The 25,734-nt window shown below is 41.4% G+C and overlaps 1 protein-coding gene across 2 annotated transcripts in view; it reads right to left on the reverse strand.

Moving 5' to 3' along the window:
• ADCY9 (adenylate cyclase 9) overlaps positions 1-25,734 on the reverse strand; it is a 96,607-nt gene that overhangs the window by 36,934 nt on the left and 33,939 nt on the right. Inside the window, exons 2-4 of one of the 2 annotated variants that reach the window (XM_032998299.2) lie at positions 11,155-11,327; positions 5,653-5,757; positions 1,077-1,294 (exon numbers count right to left, since the gene is read on the reverse strand). In XM_032998299.2, the coding sequence (XP_032854190.2) occupies positions 1,077-1,294; positions 5,653-5,757; positions 11,155-11,327 (496 nt within the window). The remainder of the gene's footprint in view (positions 1-1,076; positions 1,295-5,652; positions 5,758-11,154; positions 11,328-25,734) is intronic. The other variant, XM_032998300.2, reaches the window with a different exon arrangement.

Raw genomic sequence — 25,734 nt, forward strand, 5'->3', positions numbered from 1 at the left:
CCCAATCCATCTGTCTTCTACTATTTGAAAGTATCAGCTAAACCCCTATTCTCAGCCACTAATGACAGATCATACATAGAGGACGAAGAAAAAAAGTGTGTGTGTGTGGGGGGAACCTAAATTTTAACTGAAGATGGCCACAGGAGAAAGGTATTCTGAAAAAAAAAAATCTAGTGAAGAGACTAGAGGGGGACTGGTGTCCCTCCTCTTCACTTCTCCCTGCTTTAGTCATGTTTTCAGTTAAGATGACAGTGTCCCTGTTCCAAGCAGCCTGGAGTCTATAGGAGCATACAGTTTCAAGGATATTTAGATAAAACACCCCTAATCTGAGTGGAAGCAGTGAAGCAAAAATAAGAATAGCTATATATAACAACAAACTCAAGTTATCTGTTTATTTGCTCCAGTCAAGTCACTTCCATAGTAAGGGAGATACGGTTGTGCGTTTACAAAAATCACACACTACTGAATTTTGAAGAACATGCTTTCCTCTGACCAAAGTAAGGGGTTTTTGTTCGAAATAGAAGGAAGCTAACTTTACAAAACGCTGTAGGTAGGTAGTAGGTCCATGAGAATTCACTCCTAGTAATTCTGCTTCCAAGCCCAGTACGATTTCTAGGTATTAGTTAGTCACACGATGTTATCAGATGTTCTTGTGCTACACAAAAATGTGAGTTTTGTGGTTCAGATTTTGTGTTACACTTTTAATTGCAGATGAAGGTACATACTATGTGCATTAAGATGACTTGTGAATCTAAAGATAAGGTTTCAACTTCGTGACAAATCATTTAAAGAGTATTTTTCCTTTTCAAAGACTGGACTGAAAAACAACTGTTCACCACAGAAATTATGAAAAACCTGTCTTTACATATTCCTGAGCAGAATCTTTCTGACATCAAGTTTCTAGTGTAGTTTAAGAAGAATACAGACTAAGATTGGAAAACATATGACGTTATATGTTAGCAGTAATTACTGGCATTAGACAAAAAGCACATAAATAAAGATAAAAGATACGGGGCTCCTATTACTGCCTTCTTGCTTTTATACCATTTTACACTGTACAGCTTGATTTTCCTTACCTGTCTTCTTTAATCACGTCCACAAAGTGAGCATCTGTCTTTTCTCTGATGTTTTTGAACCTCAAAGGAAGGAGAGCTGATTGATCCAGACTCACTCCACCCCATTTCCCTTTCTCTTGCAACATCTCATAAAGCGAGGTTTGACTATTGCTGAGCTTTTCTTCCTGTGGAGGACTCAAAAGTCCATTCTGAGTCTTTGGACTGTGTCCTCCTGGAGCCTGAATGACAGAAAGCAAAACACACATGGGGAACATTAGTGGTTAAGAAAGACAGAAGAGATTTCACAGAGCAAAAGTTGAAACAACACACCATTTCCCTCAACACACTGAGCTTTTACCTGATCATGTCAAAGACCTGCCCTGAACTCATTCACACCTCCTGTAAGCTCACGCCTCTTTAGGTGTCGTCTTTTTGGTTCCTATGTACCAAGTTTCCAAGGAGCAGAAAACAAAGTACGTTTTCACACATGCAGTGAAGACCAACCACAAACCCAAATTTCATTCACTCATCTTAAGGTCAAGATTCTTTTAAAGAACTTTTTCAACACCTACTTAAACCATGCTAACTTTCCACAGGTCATGAGACAACTTACTCTGCACAGCCCTTGCTGATCCCTCCCCAGTCAGACCTTCCTCCTTTCTCCTACCTGTAGAAACAGCCCTTTTGTACATCCCAGCATCCTACAAAATATTTATCCTGCAAATTAAACAAAGTTTTCTTCACTGACTAGGATATAACTGTTCTTTCTGGTTTTCTTTTGCCTTTGTATTAATTAATACTGCATTTCCAAATTGACATCAGCTTGCAACACAGCTTAGGTACACAGTATTATCAATTCTGCTTTCATTCATTTGAGAACACAAATTCCTTTTAACCCAAAATTATCCTATCTTCACGGAACCTAAAGTTCCTTCTTTCACATTTTGTTTGACCTAGACCAATATGTACTGAAGTAATTCCAAAAAAATTAGACAACTGAGTATGGTTAGAATGAAAATGAACTGCAGTTAGTCAGGATCATTTTCAAATGCAAACATATATCAAACTTAGCATATCTGAATGTTCATCTCCCCGCCTCCATGTCTTATCATTTATCACATATCATTTATCCTCATCCTGAAACCCACTCATGACAGAATTTTCTTCATTTCTGCCTGTACAGCAGTCAGCACAGCACTGACAAGCTCCTCCAGAAGACTATTCCTGGATGCCACCGCAGTGACCATAAATAAATACCATAAATATCATCACCACTCCAACCGTGCACTGAAATATGCTACTTAGATTGTAAAATCAACTTAGTTAAAGTTAAGAAATATCCGGTTTCTGGCTGCCCATGCAAGATTAGTTCAACCTCCTTATGTATCTATCCTGTAAAGCAAATGAAGCACGTGAATATAGGCAGGTATAATGAAAGGTGCAGACACAACCAGTGAAGACACAAGACTCATGGAGCAGGAGAACGTCACCTTGTGCAGGGAAGAGTCTAAAAGCACTCGGGCTTGGCTCCCTATCACCGCCAAGACCTCAAGAGCTAAAGTCATAACAAGGTGTGTTGGAATGCTTCCCTGGAGCTACAGGAAAAGCAGGAGGGAGGTGGGCTGTGCTTCCCCTTCCGCCTGCCCGGGAGGGACGCCGGATCCCCACCCTGCGGGCTGCCCCAGTGGAGGTGTGAGCCCCAAGAGCCATGTGCTGGGAGCCAGGAGATGAAAGGATTCCCAGTCTACTCCCTTCTACCACTCACAACAGTTGTTTTGGCAGCTTGCAGGTGTTCACAGCACAGTGACAGCAGCTGACGAAGTAGAATAGGAAATTCAGTAGTTACCTTGGTGTGCTGCCAATGTTTTGCTAAAGAACATAATCAACAGAAGAGAAAGGTGATTTCAGCAACACATATCTCAGTAAAAGCAGACCAAAACCCCTTGGACCGGAAAGGCACTTGCGTATGACAGAAGGGCACTCTGCTGGTAAGCCAGAGGCACAAGAACTTCTCACATAAAAGGTCACCAGCTTCTTTTCTAAGGGAAAACATTCAGCAGCTTCACGGCAAAACCTGTTATGATTGCAGAGGGACATCTAGCCTAACCAGAGGGAACGCAGCTACGGAGCACAGGATGTACTGCAGTGCCAGGGTAACCTCTCTGCTTTTGAGATGAGGAGTCCTGACAAAGGCAAACCCAAGAGAACTGTCCAACAAGTTGCTGGAAGTGAAGGGTCTTCATTATTTGCCTTTTTTTGTAATTTATGCTAAAGACTGTATTTGCTCAGAGCACTTCCCAGAACAACTTGAGGAATTAAAAAAAAAGTCACAGTTATCACCTTTTCTATTTTTCTGATAAAGAATCTCCTTTTCCTCACCCCTGCAGCAGACATCGTTACTTGAAAAGCAGTAACTGACAGAACACAGAATTTTTGCTATGAGCAGCTCAAATAAAATATATGGACTCCCGTGCACTGTTTGCTTTCCCTGTCTGATCTTCAAGTTCATCTGAAAAATGCAGCAAAAATTTCTGCTCTTTCAGAGGTCAGCATGGACTTCTCTTGGCCTTTTCTCTTTAGCTCCTTGGCAAAGGCTCAAATCCCTAAGAAAATTCTTCCCTTCGGTTAGTTCAAGGTTTTCCTGTGCTGTCTCCACTTTGTTAATCTTAACAGGAGGGGATTAGAGTGTGAAACTGCTTGTGTGTAAGGAGAAAATCCCTATTTATTAAATGCTGTTAGCTCCAGTGTTACTGTGGTTTCTGACAGCAACAGGCTGTACAGACTGTTTTGAGCACTCAGAGGTTTGATGCACCATGTGACAGTTTCCTCTCATCAAGAGACAGGGAGGCTCCAGAGGCTGTTGGGAGCCACGAAGGTCCAAGGATGTGGTTAACATCATTAACATTCCCTAAAGACGGGGGACAAGAGTGCTGCAGGGCCAGGCACAGCGACGTGGCACGGGAAGGGAGCAGCCTCCAGAGATGGTCGAGGGAGCTGATGGCTCTTCTTCCCAAGAAAGCTGAGACTCCAAAGAAGATTTGGAAATCAAAAGCCACAGCAAGTTTGTGCATGCAGATGGTCTTTAAGCTTTCAGTTAAACAGGCATCCCAGACTTACTGGATAGCAACTTATCTGCTCCAGTTTTTGACTTGGCAATAACTAAACCAAATCAAAGGAGGACATGTGATTTAGTCTCCAGTAGCATGTTTCTTCCAGTGAAATTACAGACATTTTATTCAGCACTGTATAGACCTCTTCCTAGCAAGGTTAGATGACTTGCTAATTAACGCAGATGAAGCTAATACAGCTGTACTAGGAAGGAACTTAAAGGATAATTCTGATGAAGACAACAGATGACACGAGGGAGCTGGTACCAAAGGAAAATCTCTGTTTGCAGTTGGTTCCTGGAGATCCCTGGCACGTGGGCAGTGGCAGCCTGGGGAAGAAGCATCTCACGCAGACCATCTTGGCAGCCTGAGCAGATCTCCCACAATGTTTTCTGTCTTAAAGATGTCATGCTGTTTTGAGACCAGTACCCGCTGGCCACTCTGCTCTCTCTCTCTCAGAGCTGAAGGGACTATTATTTTATTTTTTTTTCTTAGGCTGTTTCCTAGGAACCCTGGCACAGCACATGTTCTACTGTGTTACATACCATTTCAGCCCAGTAAGGGAGTCCCTCTTCTGAGCTTGCAATTTAGGCATAAGAGACAACAGGTCAAATACAGACAGAGAGTAGAGGGACAAACACAGATTAATGTAGTAGCTCATCAGCAGAGTAAGTGCTGGCAAGTTTTTCGATTAGCTCTATACGCGGGAAGAGTTGTAAAGACAGATGTGAAGAACAAGACAGCTATCTCTGAGTGTGTTTATAAAGTGATTCTCCCCAAGGAGGGAAAGCATTAAACTTATTTGAAAGTATAACAATTAAGTGATGGGCACTGATATCCAGTCTGCATGTTGGCAGGAGCTTAATATTCAGGAAGGAGTGAGAGGTGACAGGCAGAGCAGAGAGGCCATGAAGGCCATGAACAAGACAACAAATAGGCAATGTCTGGTACTGCAGAGGAAGTAGGTGGCTTCAGTGAGAATATCTAAGCAACAGGCAAGGAAAGCAATCTTGGCAGCATCATGCTGAATATGTAAGACACTGTATTTGTCGTCAGAAGAAGGATGGAACTGACTTAAGGGCTGTGAATTTCAGCTGTGCGCGTGAACAGGAATGACTATCTCAGAGCTACGATGCAGAAGACATTGGCAAGACACAGGTCTAACTTGTGACAAGGTGACACGCAGCCAACTGGTGTCAGGGACGGAGAGCGTGGCAGGGTTGTTTGTGCCTCTGTCTTTGGGTAGCCTCAGCATAATGTAAAGAGTCCAAATTTTATGTCCTTCTCAGTATCAAACTGGGCCCATAAAATTACTAATAATTTTGAAAATTGGGAGGGGGGGCTCAACTAAATTTTAGAACACAACTGCTCAAAATCAAAATCAGTTCTGCTGCTTAAGAGCTTTAAAGGAAAAGCAATGTGAAAATGAGAAAGCTAACTGAAGCAGAGGAATAAGGGGAAAGGAGGGAAGTGATAAATACTTAAATTACCTTTGTACTGTTTTTATGCTCATCCTGACAACCATTTTGGATAGCTCCTTCGTCTATGCTGACATCGCAGTGGGGAGTAAGGGTGGTACTACATGAAGGGCAAGGCTGCAATGAGACAAAAAAATTTTAGCCGGGAATGTTCTGGTGTCCTCATAGTATTATGCAATTTGTAATTCAGTCCACTTGTATACTTGCAGCACGGTTAAAAGATAAACAAAGCTACAGAATGGGAAGCAGGGAGCAAAATTTGACTGGAACAGAATGCACCATTTCCAAAATAAATCACAGATTTTCTGTTTACTGAAGCTAAATCTAATCCAGGAAAGCATCACTAATGTAAGAACACAGATACACTGTAATCACCGCATACTAGCAAAGGGCCTCCCCAAGAAGAACGAAATCCTCTTCAGTGAGAGAAGCACAATTTTCTTATTTAAAAACTGCCTGCAAAAGGATCTGAATGGCATTATGAATGAAGACTTAGCACAAAATGCAACAAAATTCAAAAAAGCACAAAACACCATAACGCATTATGAACAGCACAGGGAAATGGAAAGCAACGGATCTGAACCTAATAAAGGGAAATACTTTTTCATATAGTGCTCTAAGACAGCAGAGTGGTGCTCAGGCTATTGTACATTGCTGAATCCAGACACTCAGCTAATGTCACAGTAAACAAGGAAACTAAGAAAGCAAAAACATCAGGACTTTTAAAATAGTTTTAGGTTATGCATTTTGGAAGCAACCTAACATGCTGTACTTCAGCTTTTAAGGAGTTAAAATGTCATCTTCTTAAGGGGAACTAACTCCCTATCTGTATCTTGCAAGTTCATACTTTTCTTCTGTCCTGGCAACATACAGGCAGGACCCTGCATCAGAGGGACCCTGTGTCTGATCCCAGTTGGCAATTCCTCTGCTCTGGAGATGGTTTACTCTTATCAGGCTTGCCAGAAGTCTATTAATGGTTACAGAGACACCAGTCACAGGGAATGGTGTACTAAATTCGGTACACTATATAGTAAATGGTGGTAGGTGATCCACTGAACATCTTGATAATTTTTCCAACAAGCAACTTGAGCCTTTTGTCCCAAACTCAACACCCCATCTCCATTTTATCTGTTTATTTTGAGTCAGGAGGGACTCATTCAAGCCTCTGTAGTCTATCGTTCTCCTGGTCCAAAAACACAACAAATTCTGCCTTCAGGTTGACTCCTGATTTCAGAGACCAGCGTGTAAGTCTCTTCAGAACTGAATTTTTACCCAAAGCCCCTTTTCCGCTTCTGGTGTCACACCTGAAATTGAGTAATGCAGCATATTTAATGTTCAGGCTCTTACAGCATGGCACGTCTCCCAGTCCACTCTTCCTGTGACTGCTGATCCACCTAATCACCCTACAGTGCCTCTCAAAGGCTTTCATGAAGACTCTGAGCCTTCGTAACAGCCAGCAGACCACCATGTCTGCTGTTCTTCGGGGACACGGTCTGGGTTGGGGCACTGTATTACTGTGAGTTTCCTTATCTGGCATCAGATAAGCAAGTTACATCCAGTTCTGAACCTGTACAGTCTGAACAAATACCAGCATACTTGAAGAAACTATGAAGTTGATTCTCAAATGGTTATGTTTAAAAATAATCTGAGACTAAATATCACGAATGCCTCGGCCACTTTGTGGAAGGCAATATTAGATGGCTTTAAAAGCAAATATGACAAGGGGCTAACAAGCCTTCTATGCTCCTAGACTGTTAGTTAGTAGATTTATCCATGGCAAAAGCCAGTTAATGGTAATAAAACCCAAATACCTCTAACAAAAAATAAAGACAATACCCCCTGTTTGATCTTGCTAATAAATCAGCAAGACCACGTCCAACGCTTAGCTCCTGGGCTTAAACCAGAAGTCAAGTCTCAGAAAAGAAGTCCGACCTTTTGAGAAGAGGCAGAAGTCCATCAGACTTACCCCATGTCTTCACGCCAGCACTGTTAACTCGATTCTCTATTGCAGACATTCACACAAGCTCAGTGCCTATGCGATCTCATCACGATGAATAATACATTAATGCACTTCCAGTAAACACCAAGACAAACAAAAGTACTTTCTGTTTTCATACCAAGAGATGATTAAAACATTTTTACAACAGCTTGATTCCCTGTCAAGTAAGGGATTTTAGAAAATATGATAGGGAAAATAAACTGATACCAAAACCGCTTGAGCACATTACAGTGTTTTAATTAAAAAAAAAAATCAGCTGCTGTTATAGATTTACTTATAGTTTTTAGCTTCTTCACCATTTTAATTATGTACACACATTTTACTAATATCCATTTTGCAACAAGGCTTCCAATTAAATGAACTAGAGATACACTGGAGGAGTGAAGGAAATACAATTCCTTTCATGGATCAATTACTGTTGCATTCTCCTTCCTGACTTTCCTTAACAGATCTTGTCTGCTTGAACATCCACTCAAGCCCAAAATGTGAAAGTCATCCTTTGCATCCAATATGGCCACTTATCCCCTTTAAAACAAAAATATTTCAACTTGCCTATAATTTTGCCCCTCCTACTTAGTCTCTTTTGCAGAGCTGGAGTCATCTCCTCCTACACTGACACTGTTTACAGCTTTGTATTTAAAACAGTTGGCATGTAAGTCATGATTCTTTTGCAAATTATTATCTCCAGACCCTACCAGCAAGCTGCAGGCTTTGGAGGAAAAAAAAAAAAAAAAAACAAACAAACAAAACAAAAACCAAAAAAAAACCAAAACCAACCCTACACCCCCCCCCCCACCCCCCCCCCCCCAAAAAAAAACCTGTAAAAAAGAAACCCACTCCTTTACAAAAATTGTGCATGATCTGTAATTATACTGCACAGTTGTTCTTTTTGGGGATTTTTTTTAATACGCATATATATTTATTTATTCTTTTAACACCGTAAGACCTACTCTAGCATGGCTGGCAAATTAAACATTCCTTGAAAGCTTGACCCAGCCTTCTTGGTCCACAATCACTCCACTAACAGACTACCCGTGAGAGAGGGGGCTGGTGCACAGCTACAATCGAAAGTGCGCTGTGGAGTCTGGAATACCTTGTCCCTGGCCGTGCCCCCAGAAGCAAGCACGCTTCGCCCTGCTACGCTGCAACGGCAGTTGCAGAACACGTTCTTAACCAAGTGCTCAGCATTCACACGATTGCTTCATCGCTATGCCACACACATTCTGACATGGTTTGTGGCACGCATTATACGGATGCTTATCAGACCGCAGGGAAAGCTGAGTTTAGGGTCATGCAAAATTCACTCCAGCACCGGTGTATTTGGGGCAAGACAGGAACACTGCTGTCAAAGAGTTGTGAGGCCGCTTAGGAAATCACTGGCCAGACCAGCAGTGCTCACGGTGATGAATAAAACCAGGTACCTGTAAGCATAAACTCGGTGCAGTAGCTTTAGCACAACGGCAGCCAGGGTATCCAAGAAGGCTGAAACTGAGCTGGCACTTGTCCTAGATGTTCTTCCAAAGCAGCTTCTTTTAGCTTCTCGTTCACTTATTTGGATAGCCACGTTTGTGTTTTTCCACTGTGCAGACCATCATTCAGCATTTAAAGAGCAATTAACTTCCAGCCAAGATGGTCCCAGAGCAGAAAATCAGGGACAGGGCAGTAAACAAAACATCGTGGGCCAGCAGCATGCCTCCACATTGCATGCTAGCTGCTTAGGAACAGTGGTGCATCTGTATCTACCCTTCTGCAGAGTAAGTAACCCCATGTTTTAGAAAACACATGCCATAGCTGATCCTTAACAACATTTTGCACTTGGATCATTTTAACAACTACCACCGCAAGTTAATACATAACAAATTTTATCAAATCCTAGCTGCAGTCAGGCCAGCCCTGTAGTTCGCTGTAGTTTCGCAGTCCGCCAGTTACAGCTTACTTTGCTGTCTGGCATTCATTCACAAGGCATTCTTGCTTTCTCTCAAAACAGCACCCTTCGTTTTACTGCTTTGTTTAACCCCTCCTCTCCCACCCTGCTCCACAGACAGACAGCTCAGTAATACTGCTCCACTTGGTAACAATCTTCTTCCTTCACTACTTGAAATAAAGGATTTTCTACCCCTTACTGTCACATCTGTACCTCTGCATGGCCACACACTGGGCAGCACAGACAGGCTTATTTGTACAGATACCCACTGACTGCTCTGAGATGTAATCTCCTGACTTATTTGCTAGTACCTTCACTGAAAGACAAGAGAGAGCTGGAAAGCTGGTGTGGAAGGGATGCCAAGTGTACTCTTTCTTATACAGGAGAAGGAATCGAAAAGCATCACCAGCAACTTGGATGAAGTCAAACCACACACAGTGCATATTTTGGGGAGGGATGAAGATGGCTACAGCTACCTTCTGTAGTTAAACAGTCCTGGCTTGCTCTCCAAGGAGCTCACTTAACTTTGGACTAGACCTTGGGGCCAGCCTTCCAGCTGATCTCACTTATGATCCAGTGTTTTTACTCCAAATCTTAAAACTGGGCACAGAGGCAGGGTAAAAGCACCCTACTTGTGCTCTTCTAATCCAGACAACAAAAATACCAGCAGCAAAAATGGAGTAGCACGAAAGTCACCCCCCCACTCTGTCAGCTCAATCTCAAACCCGTGTTGAAAGATCCTCTCAGAACTAAACACACAGAAGTGTAAGGACAGTGGCCTGCAGATGACCACCCATGGCTCTGACATTTGTGCCCAGCTCGGGCAACCCAGGACGAGGAACTCTTAGCACAAATGAAAATAGAGCACAGACATCTGTTGTTTGGGAAATCTGTTCTGAGCTGGAAGATGGAGAGTAACAGCAAAGCTTCAAAGCAATACACATTGTTTCACAGATTTCCTTGTCATGAGATCTTGTGAGAGGTGTGAACATAACAAAATGTCATAATTTCTCTGTGCTGAATCCATACAAATCGTTGCCCTCAGTTCTAGATACAGGTTTCTACAGAGCAAGCAAATAAAACACAATCTCATAGCCTACCGGAACATTTTCTCCCACCACACAATCCCATTATTTTTTTGTGGGGATCTCTATTACATACTCATATGAAAAAAAAAGGTACGTGATGGCAGAAGCTGGCTGCAGCAAAAGCAGAAAATCATAGCAGCTACAGTAGCTGCATAAAGCACATTCTTTATTCCGTCATAAAATCAAGACCATTGAAAAAGCAGCATTGACCTCTCAGTCCTGAATTAAAAAAAATATTTATTTAAAAACACCTTTAAAAAGTGTTCACCTTACTCTAGGGATTGCTTGTCAACTGGTGAGGTGTTTTACTTTGTAAACTTTTTCGCCCTTCAAACTACGTTTTGTCACTATATGTATATATACACACACGTACACGTACGTGTATATATACACATATATAAAGCGGTGCATAAACAAACCTGTAAGGTTTCCCCATCCACACATCTCTCCTTGCTCATCACACTTTGAGATCTATGCTGCTTGGCTTTGAAACAAGACCTCACCTTAGGTTTGTCCACATGTTTGAGAGTCTTTGTCGAGTCGCTGGCGTTCTCGGCTGACGATGCTCCCTGTATCCTGGCTCCGTCTCCGGACTCCAGGCCGGGAAGCAACGCTTGTGAACAGCTGCAGTGGGGCTCCTTCACCTTCTGACCAGAGATCAGATAGGTCTTCAAACCTACAGAAAAAAGAAACGAACAGTCAGAACTGCAGAAAGACAAAAACAACAGTCCTTTGGACTTCTCAGATACGAAACACAGTAACTACCAGAGCACTATCAGGGTTTGGAAACACAGCACACAAAGACAGACAGCGGCTGGGAACAACCACCAGCAATATAGAGCTGCTCTGCTAACGTGGTGGCAATTAGGATTGCCCAACATCTGCTGTCCCAGCCACAAGAGACCACGCTAACACACAGCAACAGCCAGGACTGAAATGTACTTTCTTTATTCCATTTTCACTCACGTACTTCTGAAAAAGAGAGCTCAGACCTTTGGTATTCACTTCCAAGTTGTAATTTGAGCTCTCACATTAACTTTTTACTCTGGACAGGATTTGCAGCCTGTTTTTCAGTGATATTTGTGTTAATATTCTACTTCTGAAAAATCATCATGTATTCCTCCACTTGCACTCTCCATTTGTCAGAGAGATGTCGTGAAGATTGCTTAATGCTGGTAACACTTTGAGAAAGGAAATGGCGCTTAAGTGCTAGAAATTCTGATGGGTTTTCATAGTTAGTGCAGACTTCACATTTTTAAAGAACAAAATCAATCTCTCTTGCACGTACGCCCACACACGCCCTCTGCAACTGTTGTATGAATTGAAGCATAATTGGAAAGCAGATCCAATATTAAAGGCCAGGCTGGTAAATACCATGTTGTATCAAGCTGAGCTGTATCAAAAACCTGTTCAAAAAATAAAAGATCTGAATATTGTTTAGAATATCACTTATTTTGCTTCCTTGAAACTTTGCATTATGATGTTCTGGGTTATTTCTACGCACAAAAACTAAGAAAGAGCTACTAATCACACTGTTTTCTGAATTCAAATGAGTTAAATTTTATTGCCACTGCGCGAGAAATCTCCCACTCAGCAAGGAAGGACACTGACATGCTCCAAAAAGTGTGGAGGTCATCAGCCTGCATAAGGGGAAAGCACTGGTTATTCTGTGGCATCAGTCTGCTGTTCCGTGTGACCCTGCAGCCGACCTCTCGCTGCCCGAGACTCACGGGACGGCTGCTGGTTTTCTATCTGGGTCAGTTGTGCCTCACCCCCCCCCCCCCCTCCCTTTTTCTGATACTTGTCACCCAGTTGCAGCCAGACACATGACTCTCACAGCCACCGACTGCGCTCAGTTGCCTCCCTCCATAGGATGAAAGCTGGAAATAAATGTGTCAAGTTGCAGCCCTTGGAAGAGGGCAGGTTTCTGTACCTTACGATAAGGTCATTCTCTCATAACCTCCTTTACAGACAGAAAATCATATTCTATAAACCTTCTTTTATGTCTGTAATGTGAAACACAGACAGTACTCTGTCTGTAACCTTTCCAATAAAAATAGGTTAGACATACTAATAGCAATTTTGCAGTTTCTCTGTTTATTCCACTAGTAACCTAAGCTCCTGAACACTTCTACAACCAATGTAGAAACCTGTATCCGTATCAACTATTTCAACCTCGGGCTCAAAAGCCACTGGGAAAACTACGGTGCTCTCATAGTGCTCCAAACTCTGGAGCACTCACCCGCGTATTTGAGATGTTACGCTATAGCCAATCTTTATTTTTATATCGTTTATAGTAGCACTTGGATTTTATTTGGCAGTGCCGCTTAATAAAATCCTGAACTGCTGCTGGTTTCCAGATGTAGGGCTGTCTCTTTAAAACTTATATTGATGGGGGCTGTCATTTAAGGAATTCACCACAATCAACTTACAATTATATGTTTACTGTGGTAAAAGCTGAAACATTAAGCTTACCGCTCCTATTTTTAAAAGCTACCTTAAAACAACAGGATTATTTTACCACTCCTATTATTCCTCTGTTGTTTTTCTAAACAAACCTATTTTCTTTTTGTATTTTTGAAAAGGCACTTTTTACATCTTAGTGTGCTGCGCAGCATAATTATTTTGTCACTCTGTTGCATACAGTAAAGTTATCTCCAGTTTGAGCTCCACACTGAGGAAAAAGGGAAAAGGCTACAGTACACCAGTAATTAAAAATGCGTTTGGGAAAGCAGAATCCAACCTCGCTCAACCTGAAACCACAGTGGGCTGCTGCTCCTCGCCCCGGCTCCCTGGCATACCCACCAGCTCACAGCCACGTTCTGCCCCACAGGCTTTAGCTGCAGGGTTTAAAGTTGGCTAAAACGGCTGGTCATTGCCACCAAGAACAATAAAAATCTCTTTATGACCTCCTCGTGCTCCCCAGCCCCTGAACAAGAAGCATTACTCAAAATGAGTAATTCGAAATGGGACAGAGAAAAGCCACTATCCTGCAAAATCACAGCACGTGTTTAGTAAGAAGTCAGCAAGGCTACTCCCAGCGCTGAATGCAAGGTCAGGGTCTCAGGAGAGCAAATAAGGAAAAAAGGTTATTTTTGGAAAGTTCTGGAAAATTAGGAGGTGTAAGAATCTTTCATCTTTACAGAACTTTACTAACATTGTCTACCTAATACTTTGTTTGTTATTAAGTCCTTCTCATGATAGGAAGTTTTATTTGCTTTAGTATTTCTTGTAATTCTGTGACACTTCACAAAGCAACTTCTACATTCAGCCTGAAATATTTCAGTATAAAAACAGGGGTCATTAATTCAGCAGAACTGTATCAGTGTAACTAAAATGTATTTTACAAGAACAGTATTCTTCCGCCTTCTACATCTCTGGTGAATTAGTACAATCAACACTCATTTTCCATACAAATGGTGTATGGGGTGAAAAGCATTCACATCACCTCGCAGAACGTTTACACCAACCAGGTAACACAGCAATATTAAATGAATAAGCCAACAACAGACGAGCTGCTATTTTATGTGAAAACTAGCAAACACGGTGCAATTTTTGGTGTGTGTTGCTGTGCAACGATGTAACTCAAGACACGGCAATGAAGACGGTGCTGTGAGATGCTTGTACTGCTATTTATAAAGGCAAAGCTCACCCCTTCTTCCCCTCCTGCCATTCTCAATCTTACACTCACTTCCTTCCCCCAAATTTATTCAAAATATATGCTGAAAAATAACACCACCTCAAACTGCCTGATAGCAAATCTGTACTCTGGCAGGCTTTATCCTGCAGTGCATTTCTGCTTTTCCAGAGATGGCTCTTGGAATCAAAGACGGGGAACTGGCTACAAGAACCCACCCCCCAGCGTACCAATTTTACATATATATAGTATTTTCTGCTCTGGGGAAAAAATGAGCTACGTCCGTTATCTTTGAGAAACACAAGCCATTTCCTTCACTTGTCTTCAAATTCGGAAAATCTGTAAGCGTTATAAAGAGTAACAGCTCCTGCATTCTGAGCCAAAACACTTATTTCTTGTATTCAAGCATTTTGAATATTGACATGGTTTGTAAAGTGTATTTTTGACAAAATAGCTAAGAAGTGAGATCTCCATAAAACTACTTTGAGTTTCTTAGTCCTACTACTGTTGAATTTTAGAAGCATTAAGAAATTTCTGTACTTGGTAACTTTTCTTTTTAACAGTGGCATTTCTCTGAACTTATAAAAACAGAAAACCATCCCGAACATTACAAAATACTCCTAATAACAATTTAAAAAAACCACATGCATGCAGTCACACACAAATTATTTTCTCTATGCACAAAATAAACAACAGTATAAATAAGGCTGTGCATAAACATCCCGTCTTCAACCTGGTTTTGGTAGCGTGAGAAAACCCAGTTGCTGCAGAGCAAGTGGAAAGTTCAGTAACGCGGGTGCGGGCAGGGGCAGGCGGAGGCCGGGGCTCCTCCCCACCAGCCCCCCAGTTTTACTGGGGTGCGTGGTCAGGCTGGAGCCACTCTGCCGTCCTCGACCGTAGCCGTGTGTGGAGAGAAAAACCGGCTCAGGTAATTCGTGGGAAGTCACTTGCTGGGGAGGAACAGGGAAAGGGAGAGAAAAGTTGTTCTGGTCTTTCAATTCCTTAAGTAATTTATTCTCTTTCTTTCAGCTCATTTATCCTTGTGACTTCAGGACAGGAGTTGCTGTTACACCAATCTAATCTGATTTTTACATAAATAGAGTGCATCCCGCCATGCATCTTTTAAAGATGGGATGTCTTCTCCTACATGAGATCTCAAGAGATGAGGGATTAATACAAATACTGATATGCAATTCCTCGCTAAAGTAAGATTCAAGGTTCAATTTTTGATGCTTCATCTGTATGGAATTGAAACTTTTTAGCCCTCAACTAATAGCAGACAGAAAAATTACTTTCTCTCTGGCAAAGTGAATGTGTCATACTTCTCATGTCTCTAACGAACTTCAAATGCTTTTGAAACCCTTTACAGCACTGATTCTAGGAGACAGCAAAAACCGATGGTAATATTTCAGTCATGGTCTTACTGATTCATTTAATGAAAATATAATCCCACTCTTATTATATATCCCTGCTCCTCCCTCCATCAATCATTTCACCTTTCTAGCTGCAGCATGGGGCAACAGCATTTAACTAACAGGTGACCTTCCTTTTCAGAATAACTGCTTCCCAGTACACAGCCCTCTGTTCTGTAAAACCAGTAGCATTCCTTGTATTGCTGTAATAAAATCCAAGTTGTATTGATTATGCCCCCTTTTCCCAAATAGCTTTATATTAATGCTTCTCCTTCATTGTTTATCTTTCCATCATTTCCATTAGAGTCTACATACTTTAATCATTTAGTCCTATCTCTTCCCAAATAATTAAGTATAAATTTACAAAACTACCTGAGCTCTATTTTCACAACCTTCTACCTTTGCAGTATCTTACCCCGCAAAATTAGAATTTGCATGAAAATTGTTTCATCATGAGAACCACAGCGACTGTCACTCCCATGTGAGGGCAAGAATTACTTTCCAGCTAGGAAGTAATTTTAATCACCTGCTGCATTCTGCCGTGATGAACAATGTTAGCTATTATCTTTCAATAATTTAATATCTCATTTTATGTAACTCTGATACAAGTAAGGTATAGCAAGGTCATAAAAAAAGCTCTGCAGTTCAGGCCTGGTTTTAGCTCCTTTCTTTCTGAACTGATGGGTGGTAACTCACTTTTGGGTCACGCTTCTCTGCAATCAATCAGCTCTTGCTTTCTCTTTTTAGAAATACAGTAAAAATATTTCTCTGCGCCTTTTAAAGACATCATCTTTGCACTTTGCCAAAAATCTGGGAATGAAAATACTGGTATTCAGCCACTGCCACTCCAGGGCAAGACCTACAGTTAGGTTTCTTTATACAATAAAATATGCTGCTATATAATTTCATTAGACTCTAACTTGCTCTGTAAAATAATTAACTACAATTTCTGGAATGTAATATGATGGGCAAATAATTAAAAAAAAAAAAAACAAAACACACACACACAAAAAAAAACCAAAACGAAAACAAAACCCAAAAACGTACTGGTTTCTTCAAAATGCAGTTTCTCTTTGGCATCTCTCTAACTTTTCCATGTTGCATTTTTTTTTTCCCTTGTCAAAGCTTAATTTTTCAGGCACTAACCTAGTCTGATGTTTGTTCAAGAAATAATATGGTGAACTCCCCATCACTGCAGGAGCTTCTCCTTCAGGTCTAAGTTATTGCTGAATCTAAAGATGATTTTCAGTAGCAAATACTCTTCCTCATTCTTAAAATTCAATAGTTGCCAAATCTGTATTTATGGGGACTATTTTCTCACTTTATTAGACCCACTCTTGCACACAGTCCATGCAAGCCTCTTCCTCCCCCCCAGCACAACGCTCTCATTTATTGAGCTAGGAACTGGTAGTTTACACCACAACAAGAAACCTCAGAACCAGCAAAAGCCAAGCAAGGCCAGTGACCCCCGAGAGCCCAACAGCGCTGCGCACCAGCGCTGATGTGCACTGGTAACGGCTGCAGCTACTCAAAGGATCAGCTGCCCACAATGTGCAACTAGAACATGAAATGCTGCTCAAAATGCTTAAACATTAGAAACTGAAGGACAGAAACTTTCGCTCTGTATTTCACTGTAGAGCAAATCTGGAGACAGATGAATGGGAAATTTAAAGTCCTTTTCCTACATAGACTCCGTAGCTAACATAATACAGACCAACTGAGGCATCTTCAAAGATGTACCCAGTACGCAAGCAGAACATAGTGCCAAGAAATGTGCAACTTTAAATGTAAATAAGGCTTGTTACTTAGTTAATAATATTTTTTTTTCCTTATTCTGGTACCTCTATTTGTCAAAAGATTGTTACACTTTAACTTCAGAAAGTTTTCCCCCTGGAAGCTTCTAATAATTTAATGATGAAAGTAGTTGTGTATGCAGAAACGAAAAGAGAAGCAAAAGCTCAGAGGAACATCCTGACCTGGGCAACAGCACGTGGTAAATACTAACTGGATAGTCACAGGGGTTGTGATTTCCCTGCAAAACATATTTCAGTCAATCAAACAGACATAGTTGTGTGAGCAGAAATGCTATGCTCTAGTAGTTACTCTACATCACAACCCAGTGAAGTCGCTCTAACTTTGAATCTCAATTTTAGGCTTTTGGCTTTCAGAAACACAGGCATGCAAAGGCCTACAGGTACATTTTTAATTTCAAGGAAGTGACAGCATTGTAATTAGATTGCCTGGCGAGAAAACTGCAGTCAAGCAAGTCTGCAACTGGGGCACAAACAAACAAAGAAACAAAAACCAAAAAAACCTACTCAATTTCTGCTTGAACCTCTGAAGCAGCCCAGAACTTGTGGGACTGTGCAGCGCCAAGGGCCATGCTAAGAGGCCTCTTTCAGGACGAGTGCTCAGAGCACCTTCCTCCCGAAAAGGCACGGGCAGGTGATCAAACATCTGCTTGCCCATGTTGAACACAGGCGAGTGCAGAGCTTCCACGGCAGAGCCACAGAGGCCCCCTCCAGGGCATCGTGCTCAGGATGCAGAGATACTAGCCTGATCTTTAACTGCAAGAGGAGCGGCTTTTCCAGCAAGTTTACAAGATGCTCCAAGAGTGGAAACAATTGCCTAACCCAGCCTGCCAGCTGTGCCCGACGGGCTGTGCCAAACTGAGTTTATCTGATTTCCCGAAGGAACTACCAGCAGCCGTGGTTGAACAACAGTAGACACAGCATTTAAGAGGGCTGTTCTCCCTCGCTTCTCAGGAAAGATTAGAGGGAAAGGAAGGAGCGCTTAACTTGAGATTTTGTCATTATGTTTAATCTTTACTCCAGCTGCAAGGCTGTAATAGCTCCCACCCCACACATACCCACGGGGTGCTGCTTTTGCTTGCTTCTCACTACAAACTCACAGTTCCCTCATTTATCCTTTTTCTAGAACTTCACCTTTTTCACCACCTTCCCAGATAAATTAAACAGGATTTTCAGAGAGGAGCTGAACATGTTTCCATAACCATACAGCAAAAGCACATTTACTTTACTATTTTAGACAACTTCCCCAGCATCACTGAGAATTACTTCTCTTTCAGGCACAGTATTTCTCTTGCCGTCCTTCCTCCAGGTACAGGGGCAGCCCAACACATCGCTCCTCTCCCTCAACACACAACCTCATCTCTCAAACCCAGCAGGAGAGGTCAGTGCTGCGAGGCCCGATGGTCACAGACTTGCTCCTTGCAGAAGACCCCAGGCAGAGATGTCCTGCATGGCACTGTCCCTCTTGTCATCTTCATGCCTGAAAGCAATCTGGTCCCTGCAGAGCCAAAGCCATCAAGCTTCTTCATACACACTTAAGGAAGACTTTTATGTTAATTCTTATAACCTCTATACAAAACCCTCGCAAGTTTCTACTGCTTCTGTGGGATGCATGGTTCACGTGCAACGTTCCACACCACATCAGTTTACTAGTGCTTCAATATCATTAAATACAATCTAAAACCCCTCAGATTATGATATCCAGCCTTCTTGAAAAATAGTGGTGGAAGTGCCAGGAAAGTCAGAGACAAGGCATCCTATAAGTCTGGTAAATGGCTATGTAGAATGACATTTAAAAAAAAACAAACAAACAAACAAACAAAAAAAAACCAACGTGACTTTGTTTTTTGGGGTTTTTTGTTTTGTTTTGTTTTAAAAGCCTGAAAAATACTCTTGAGAATTATCCTGCTGTAGTCCTGCTTTTCAGCTTTTTATCTCCAGATATTTCAGCAATATAGCTAGAAATCAAAAGCACATCACCGTCTTCTATATCAACAGGTATTTTCCGTCACTCAGACTGCAGGATTAAGAAAGACATCGGATGACTTTACAAAAAATAAAAGTCATGTTCTCCAACCTGCAAAGCTGCGTTTCCAACGAAGCGAGTCCCACCCTCTAACTCGTAAAAACCAGTTCCAGCTCAGCACAAACAAAAGCACGTAACCCAAAATGCCTGGATTGTAACAAACCAGCCTACCTGGAAAACCATTTTGAATGTATGGAGCAACATTTCCTGTGGCTAAAATTAGAAAGGGATTTTATGAACCAACTTGTTATCTTAGGTCTCTGGAAAGCAGAAACAATGATAATAAGAAACAGAACTTTACAGACTGGAAGCACAAAAGAAACTCCAAAAAACAAAACCCCAAGTCTATCTTCATAACCTCCAAAGAAGAACTGCAAAGAGCCAGAGAAACCAGAGGCATCTTCTGTATTATGGAAACCCACTGTTTTTCTAAAGCCCCTTTTGTTTAGCAAAATGCTTACTTTTGATCAGCTAACAGACAACAGTGGGTTTGGAAAATGCTGATCAACAACATATGTGTAATTTTGGTATTCAACATCTGCCAGTTTTAAGTGGGGAACCCTGTACTCAAACCCACAATCTACATTTCTAGCTAAACTGCAGAAATAATGTTGCAGGATGCTGATCCATCTCTTATTCAGTCTCTTATCATCTTCTCACCTGTGTGGGATTAATTAAAAAAAAAAAAAATCCAAGCAAAAAACACAGGGGAGAAAAAGGCCTAGGCAAATCCACACAGACATGCAGCTGAAACACAAAGGTCTAGCTACCACTGTTGGCTCAGGAATATATTTACATATGTATTTTTAAACTCTACAGGCAAAATGAAAGATGGGCTGACGAGCGAGACTGATCCCTATCCTGGGGTTTACAACTGCCCTTATTTACTTTCTGCTCCACCAGCTTTGCCGGTGCCTGTGAGCCACTGACTGCAGTCTGAAAGCGAACGGCAGACGAGCCCGTTCTCTGGAATGACTCTGGGTTTTGAGCTCATTTTTTAAGTACAGCTCACAGCTTGACACCTTCACAGGAAAAAAAAAGTACGTCTGAGTCAAAAGGTAAGCCTGCCTTAGATTTTTCAGTCTTGCCAGGGGAAATGGCATGCTCCACAAGGGAAGCTTAAAATCCAGAAAATTTAGTAACCTGCTGCAGATGAAAGATTATCTCCATCCTAAGGGTTCCTCGCAAAACCTAGGGGATCTATGACATTCCTACATTTAAAGCAAAAAGAGGGCCTAATTCTAGCTCTAGGATACTTGGGATTAACTGGTAAAGATACTGTCTGGCTTTCACTGACACTGCTCAATCCTTCTGTAAACTCTTCTGCAGTCTTGGTCTCTGTAACACCTTTGTGAAAACAAATTCCATGATGCAATTACGTGCATGAAAAAGCATCTGCTATTATCTTATAGGCATTATTTTTCACATTTATTGACTATCTCTTTGCCCTCTGTGTTGATTTTAACACTGGGAAGCAATAAGCGTGATGAGAGAAAATGAAGTTTTTGAACAATGCAGCTGCCAAAACAAGAGTCAACCGTACACACAGGGGCACAGCTTTTTCAGGGGGTTGAAACTGCTTCAAAAATGATAATATTCCTACCACTGAATACCTTTTCTGAAAACTCACCTAAAGAATAATGAATTAGAAATTGAATTTAACTATAAACACAGGCCGTTTAGAAATTCAACATTTGCTTCAGTGGCTGGATTGTGAATGAGGTGCCAGCAGCACTGAAGAAACTGCAGAGGCAGAGGAGCAAAAGGGATGCTCTGCAGCTGGGGTGAAAACCGAGCAATCTCAACCCTAGGAAAGCCACCCTCCAGCACTGCCCTGCTCACTACTACACCCACCGTAAACTGTGAGCTGTGGTATGGAGACATACAGCCTGCCTTGCATGGCTGCAGTGATGCAAAGCAGATAGAAATACATTTTAGATATACAACATGCCTGTTTGGGTGTGCTAGGGACTGTTCTTTAAGAAAAATGATAAGGTCACAACACTAAAGTCTTCTGAAGACATTAGAGAGACATTTTCTTCCAGTTTCTTGTTTAGGGTGCAAATACAGGTTTGTAGTTTGTTTTTATGTTTTTTTTGTGGGTTTTTTTGGTTTGGTTTGGTTTTTTTTTCTTTTTTCCCCCTTCATGATCAACAAGGAAGTACCTCAAATTCAAAACCAGCTGGCTAAGGCAATAATCAACCTTAACTTCTGCCTAGCAAATGCAGGACTACGTAGACCCAGGAGTTCCTCTATAACACAACCTGCATTATGTGCATCCCTGTACTTACATTAAATTACTGCTAGTGGCCAGGACATGATAATGGCATGGAAGTCAGCAAGATGATGGAGGAAGCCTTTGGGAGTAGCGTCCCATCTAGTCTCTTCAATCCAAGCTTTTGGTCAGGCATCTGTCAACGTTTCCCTGGTGAATTTGCACACGTGGGAAGTTCTGACATTCCAGATCGCTCCGAGTGTAACGATCCTTTGGGGATATGTAGCATATACTTCCAAAACTTCCTTTTATTATAAACAAAAAAACTGTTCCCATTTTAAAGCTACATTTTACTGTGGGAAGGAAACGAGTGATCAGAAAACTGCATAGGGGATATTCTCTAAGGTAAGAACTTCAAAAAAGTATCTAAGCAGTGGCATTATAAAACAGAGATCTATGGATAGATGAGGATTTTTCCAGAAAAATTCCACTCCTCTAGACGGGATAATTATGCAAAGCCACAAGCATTCCAGAAAGACATCCTATATATTAAATTTTCTTCTGCCCACGTACTGGCTGGCATACCTCAGGAAGTACGGATAGCTGTACCAGCCTCTGCTAAACACAGGCGGAATTCAGTAAGTTGAAGAGAGGGAGGTTTCAAGTGAAAGTTTTGTCAGCTCTAGGCTCTTGGGAATAGGAATTTATTCATTTTAAACTAAAAAGGCACGGCCAGATTGAAAGTGGTTAGAAATTAATTAGAAATCCCACCCAGGAAAATTTCACTCAGGATGAGAAGATGCCACCTATCTTTTTAATTGATATTTCAGAAGTGATGAATAGCAAGCGTGCAGGATGCATGAAAGGATTCCAATAAAAAAACAATAGTCTGATGCAACTGGAGCTTGCTCCAGCCCTTGGTAACAGAGTGAGCTATTGTGGCTCTCGGTAATAACATTTTTTTAATAGAATCCAGACAAGAGCACACACCAATTTAAACAAGACTTTAGGAGTCTATTTTGTTATACTGGTGCAATCTCTTTGTGTTGACAGGACTACAATCAGGCAAATTCTTTCCCTCTTGCATAATGCAGGTAGTCTGGATTTGAAATGCTAAATCAGCATTTTATTTAAGCCAGGGCAATCTACAGGCTAATTATGCCCTCGCACAGAGCTGTGCAACTGCACTGCTCTCTACAGACTTGCAGGCAAGTAAACCTAAATCAATTAAGAAGTGCCCGCAAACCTAGGACAAGCTGGTCAGCTCTGCAGGTGGAACTTCTTTTTGTTGGCCATTGTTAAAAATTCACAGTCTGACATTTAAAAGGTAAAGCAAAACCCAAACATCACACTGTCATCAGCAGTTTTCAAGTTTGGGGTTTGGTTTGTTTTTTTTTTTTGTTTTGTTTTGTTTTGTTTTTTTTTTCCCAAGCAACTGATCAACTAATATTGAAAATATACAGCAAGCACCCACATTTTGACTTACATCAAAATGAAAATATATCATCTCAGGCATCCTTGTGACCACATATAAGAAAATGCTAACTCATGTTTCCAAATATCTATCACGTACTGCTAAGAATGACCCTTCTCATTTAACCTTTCCTGAGTACTGGCTATCTACATATGTAACTTGTCACCTCTTCCTATTACAAAAAGCAGTAACAAAATAATAGCACTTATCTGAGAAGGCATGGCAGGGCTTTAGGAATTGCACACCACTGGTTCTGCTATTCAACTTTACTACAAAGTTTGGCCAGCTTTCCTCCAGGCCTCTTTATAAAGATGCCTCAGTGCAGATAAAGATGACCCCTGCACTCTGCTAGGAACCCTAAACACTTAATTGAAAAGAATGAGACAGAAATATTCTCCAGACAATGCGAATGTTTTGTGAAATTTTACTAAACTACATTCACTGACATTACCTCAAATAAAACTTCGTTAACTTGATTAGCCTAAGTCATACTCAGAGAACATAAAAGATTTGTCTTTATGGGACCAAATTAAAAGAAATACATTTGCATATCGTAGATAATTCTTACATTAAAAATAAGTGGATATTAATTTTTTTAAAAATTACATCTCTGTATCAGTTTTCAAAGTAAAGTAAAATAGCATCATTTTTTCACCTGTCACCAGAGCCTATCAGCACAGTTTGAAGAACTAATGTTTAGGTCAAGTCTTTATTATTGTTAAATCAGTTGATGATGATAATTTTTTCCCCCACTCAAGCTCTGTTGCTCTTTGGTCAGAACTGAAGAGCTACATAGGGAGCGAGCACAGCTTCTACAGAGCCTGCAAAATATGCTGCTCATCACATGGTAGATGGACTGGAGCAGAGCCAGCATATTTCAACAACACGGCAATCCAGCAATCCCCCTACCAGGATCGCCGGCTGTGGGAATCGTGCATGCATCAAGATATTTATTCAAATGGGCTACAAGAAACCAGATAAATAGAAATGATGTTGCACCACTGAATTCAGTCATTTCACAATTCCCCCAACACTGTGCCTTGTGCAATACAAGCAGGCAGTTGTAATTCAAGGTAAGTTGTTATTCATAACTTATGCACCACTTGTTTACATGTGGTTGACAGTTTTAAATGGTTACTAATTCAGTACTGAAAAATAAAGCTAATGCAAATAGAACTGCTGCACGAGGCACTTCAGAATAACAATATATAACTAGTATAAACACTGGTAAGGTGGTGAAGAAGAAATTCCTAAGTGCAGCCATCACATAAGTATGTATCGCTATACAGCTGTATTTTAAATTTAATTGGCAAACATCAACCACAGAGTATTTGCAGTGTCTCTAGCACGAAAGAGATTAATTTGAGAGCCACTGACGAGAACAGCTACTGTTATGTCTCCCCCGAGCAGAGAGTATCATCTTTTCAGTTTATTTCTTCTCCTTAAGTAACGTATATAAACAAATAATCCCAAAATAAAAAGAATTTGAAAGTTGCAAAGCAAAGTTAAAAAGGAAATATTTCCAGAACTATGTTTATTCACACAGTCAAAATGTTTCTGAAATTCCTTCCACTTCCTCCGTGTATAACATTCAGACGAGCCCTGGTCCTGACATGACACGTTACCCATCCCCTTGCTCCTCACTGGCAGCCGCCGCTTTGGACTCCATGTCAGATGCACAACACAGAGCCCTGGCATCCAGGACACGGCACTAAACCCACTGTGGAGCTTGACCACGCATTGCTCCACATGGAGTAGACCCTCAAGGACAAAGTGGCACCTGCCACCCGGCTCCTGGCTAGTTACGCCGATGGGAAAGACACAGCCAACCTCATCACTGGAAGAGTCTTATCCAACAGCTGACTTGACTTTCTTTTGTTTTCAGCCTGTGATCCCCAGACTCTGTGAATTTATGGAGTAGTTATGAGGAGCCTGTGAAAGACAACCAAGGAAAACCAGTCTGCTGACAGCTGGCTTTGAGTCTGAGTGTGCCAAAGCACCCATACTCACAGGAGTCTGCAAACCAGAATAGATTGAAAACCACCATAAGAAAGGATCTTCTAGGCTATCTTCTACTGCACTCTCCCATTATATCACTGCCCAATAGAGTACACTGTATCTCTTATTATTAGGTATTACTCGAGAACAGCATGATGAGCAAGAAAGGTGATTTCCCACCACTACAAGGACAGAGAAACAACTTTCTGACACGTGAGTAGCTGTTGAGGGTCTTCAGCCCATCACTCAAAGCTCTCAGCACACAGGAGCCAAACACCTGGGGCAGGAGACATTAGAACAAACACAGGTATCGCGTGCCAAGACTTAAACCACGCTACCTCTGGTCCTGTGCATTCACTTCAAATGCTGTATCACTATCCAGTTGAGCAACTTGTACTTCACCAAATAATATAACATGATACATAGATCGTAACTTAGATGAAACATGCCCATAAAATACAGACTGCATGTAAGGAATTCTTTCATGTATCCAAATGGTAAACGATCTGA

This window comes from Tyto alba, unplaced genomic scaffold (assembly GCF_018691265.1).
Source record: "Tyto alba isolate M040663 unplaced genomic scaffold, T.alba_DEE_v4.0 Super-Scaffold_28, whole genome shotgun sequence".
NCBI classification, from domain to species: domain Eukaryota; kingdom Metazoa; phylum Chordata; class Aves; order Strigiformes; family Tytonidae; genus Tyto; species Tyto alba.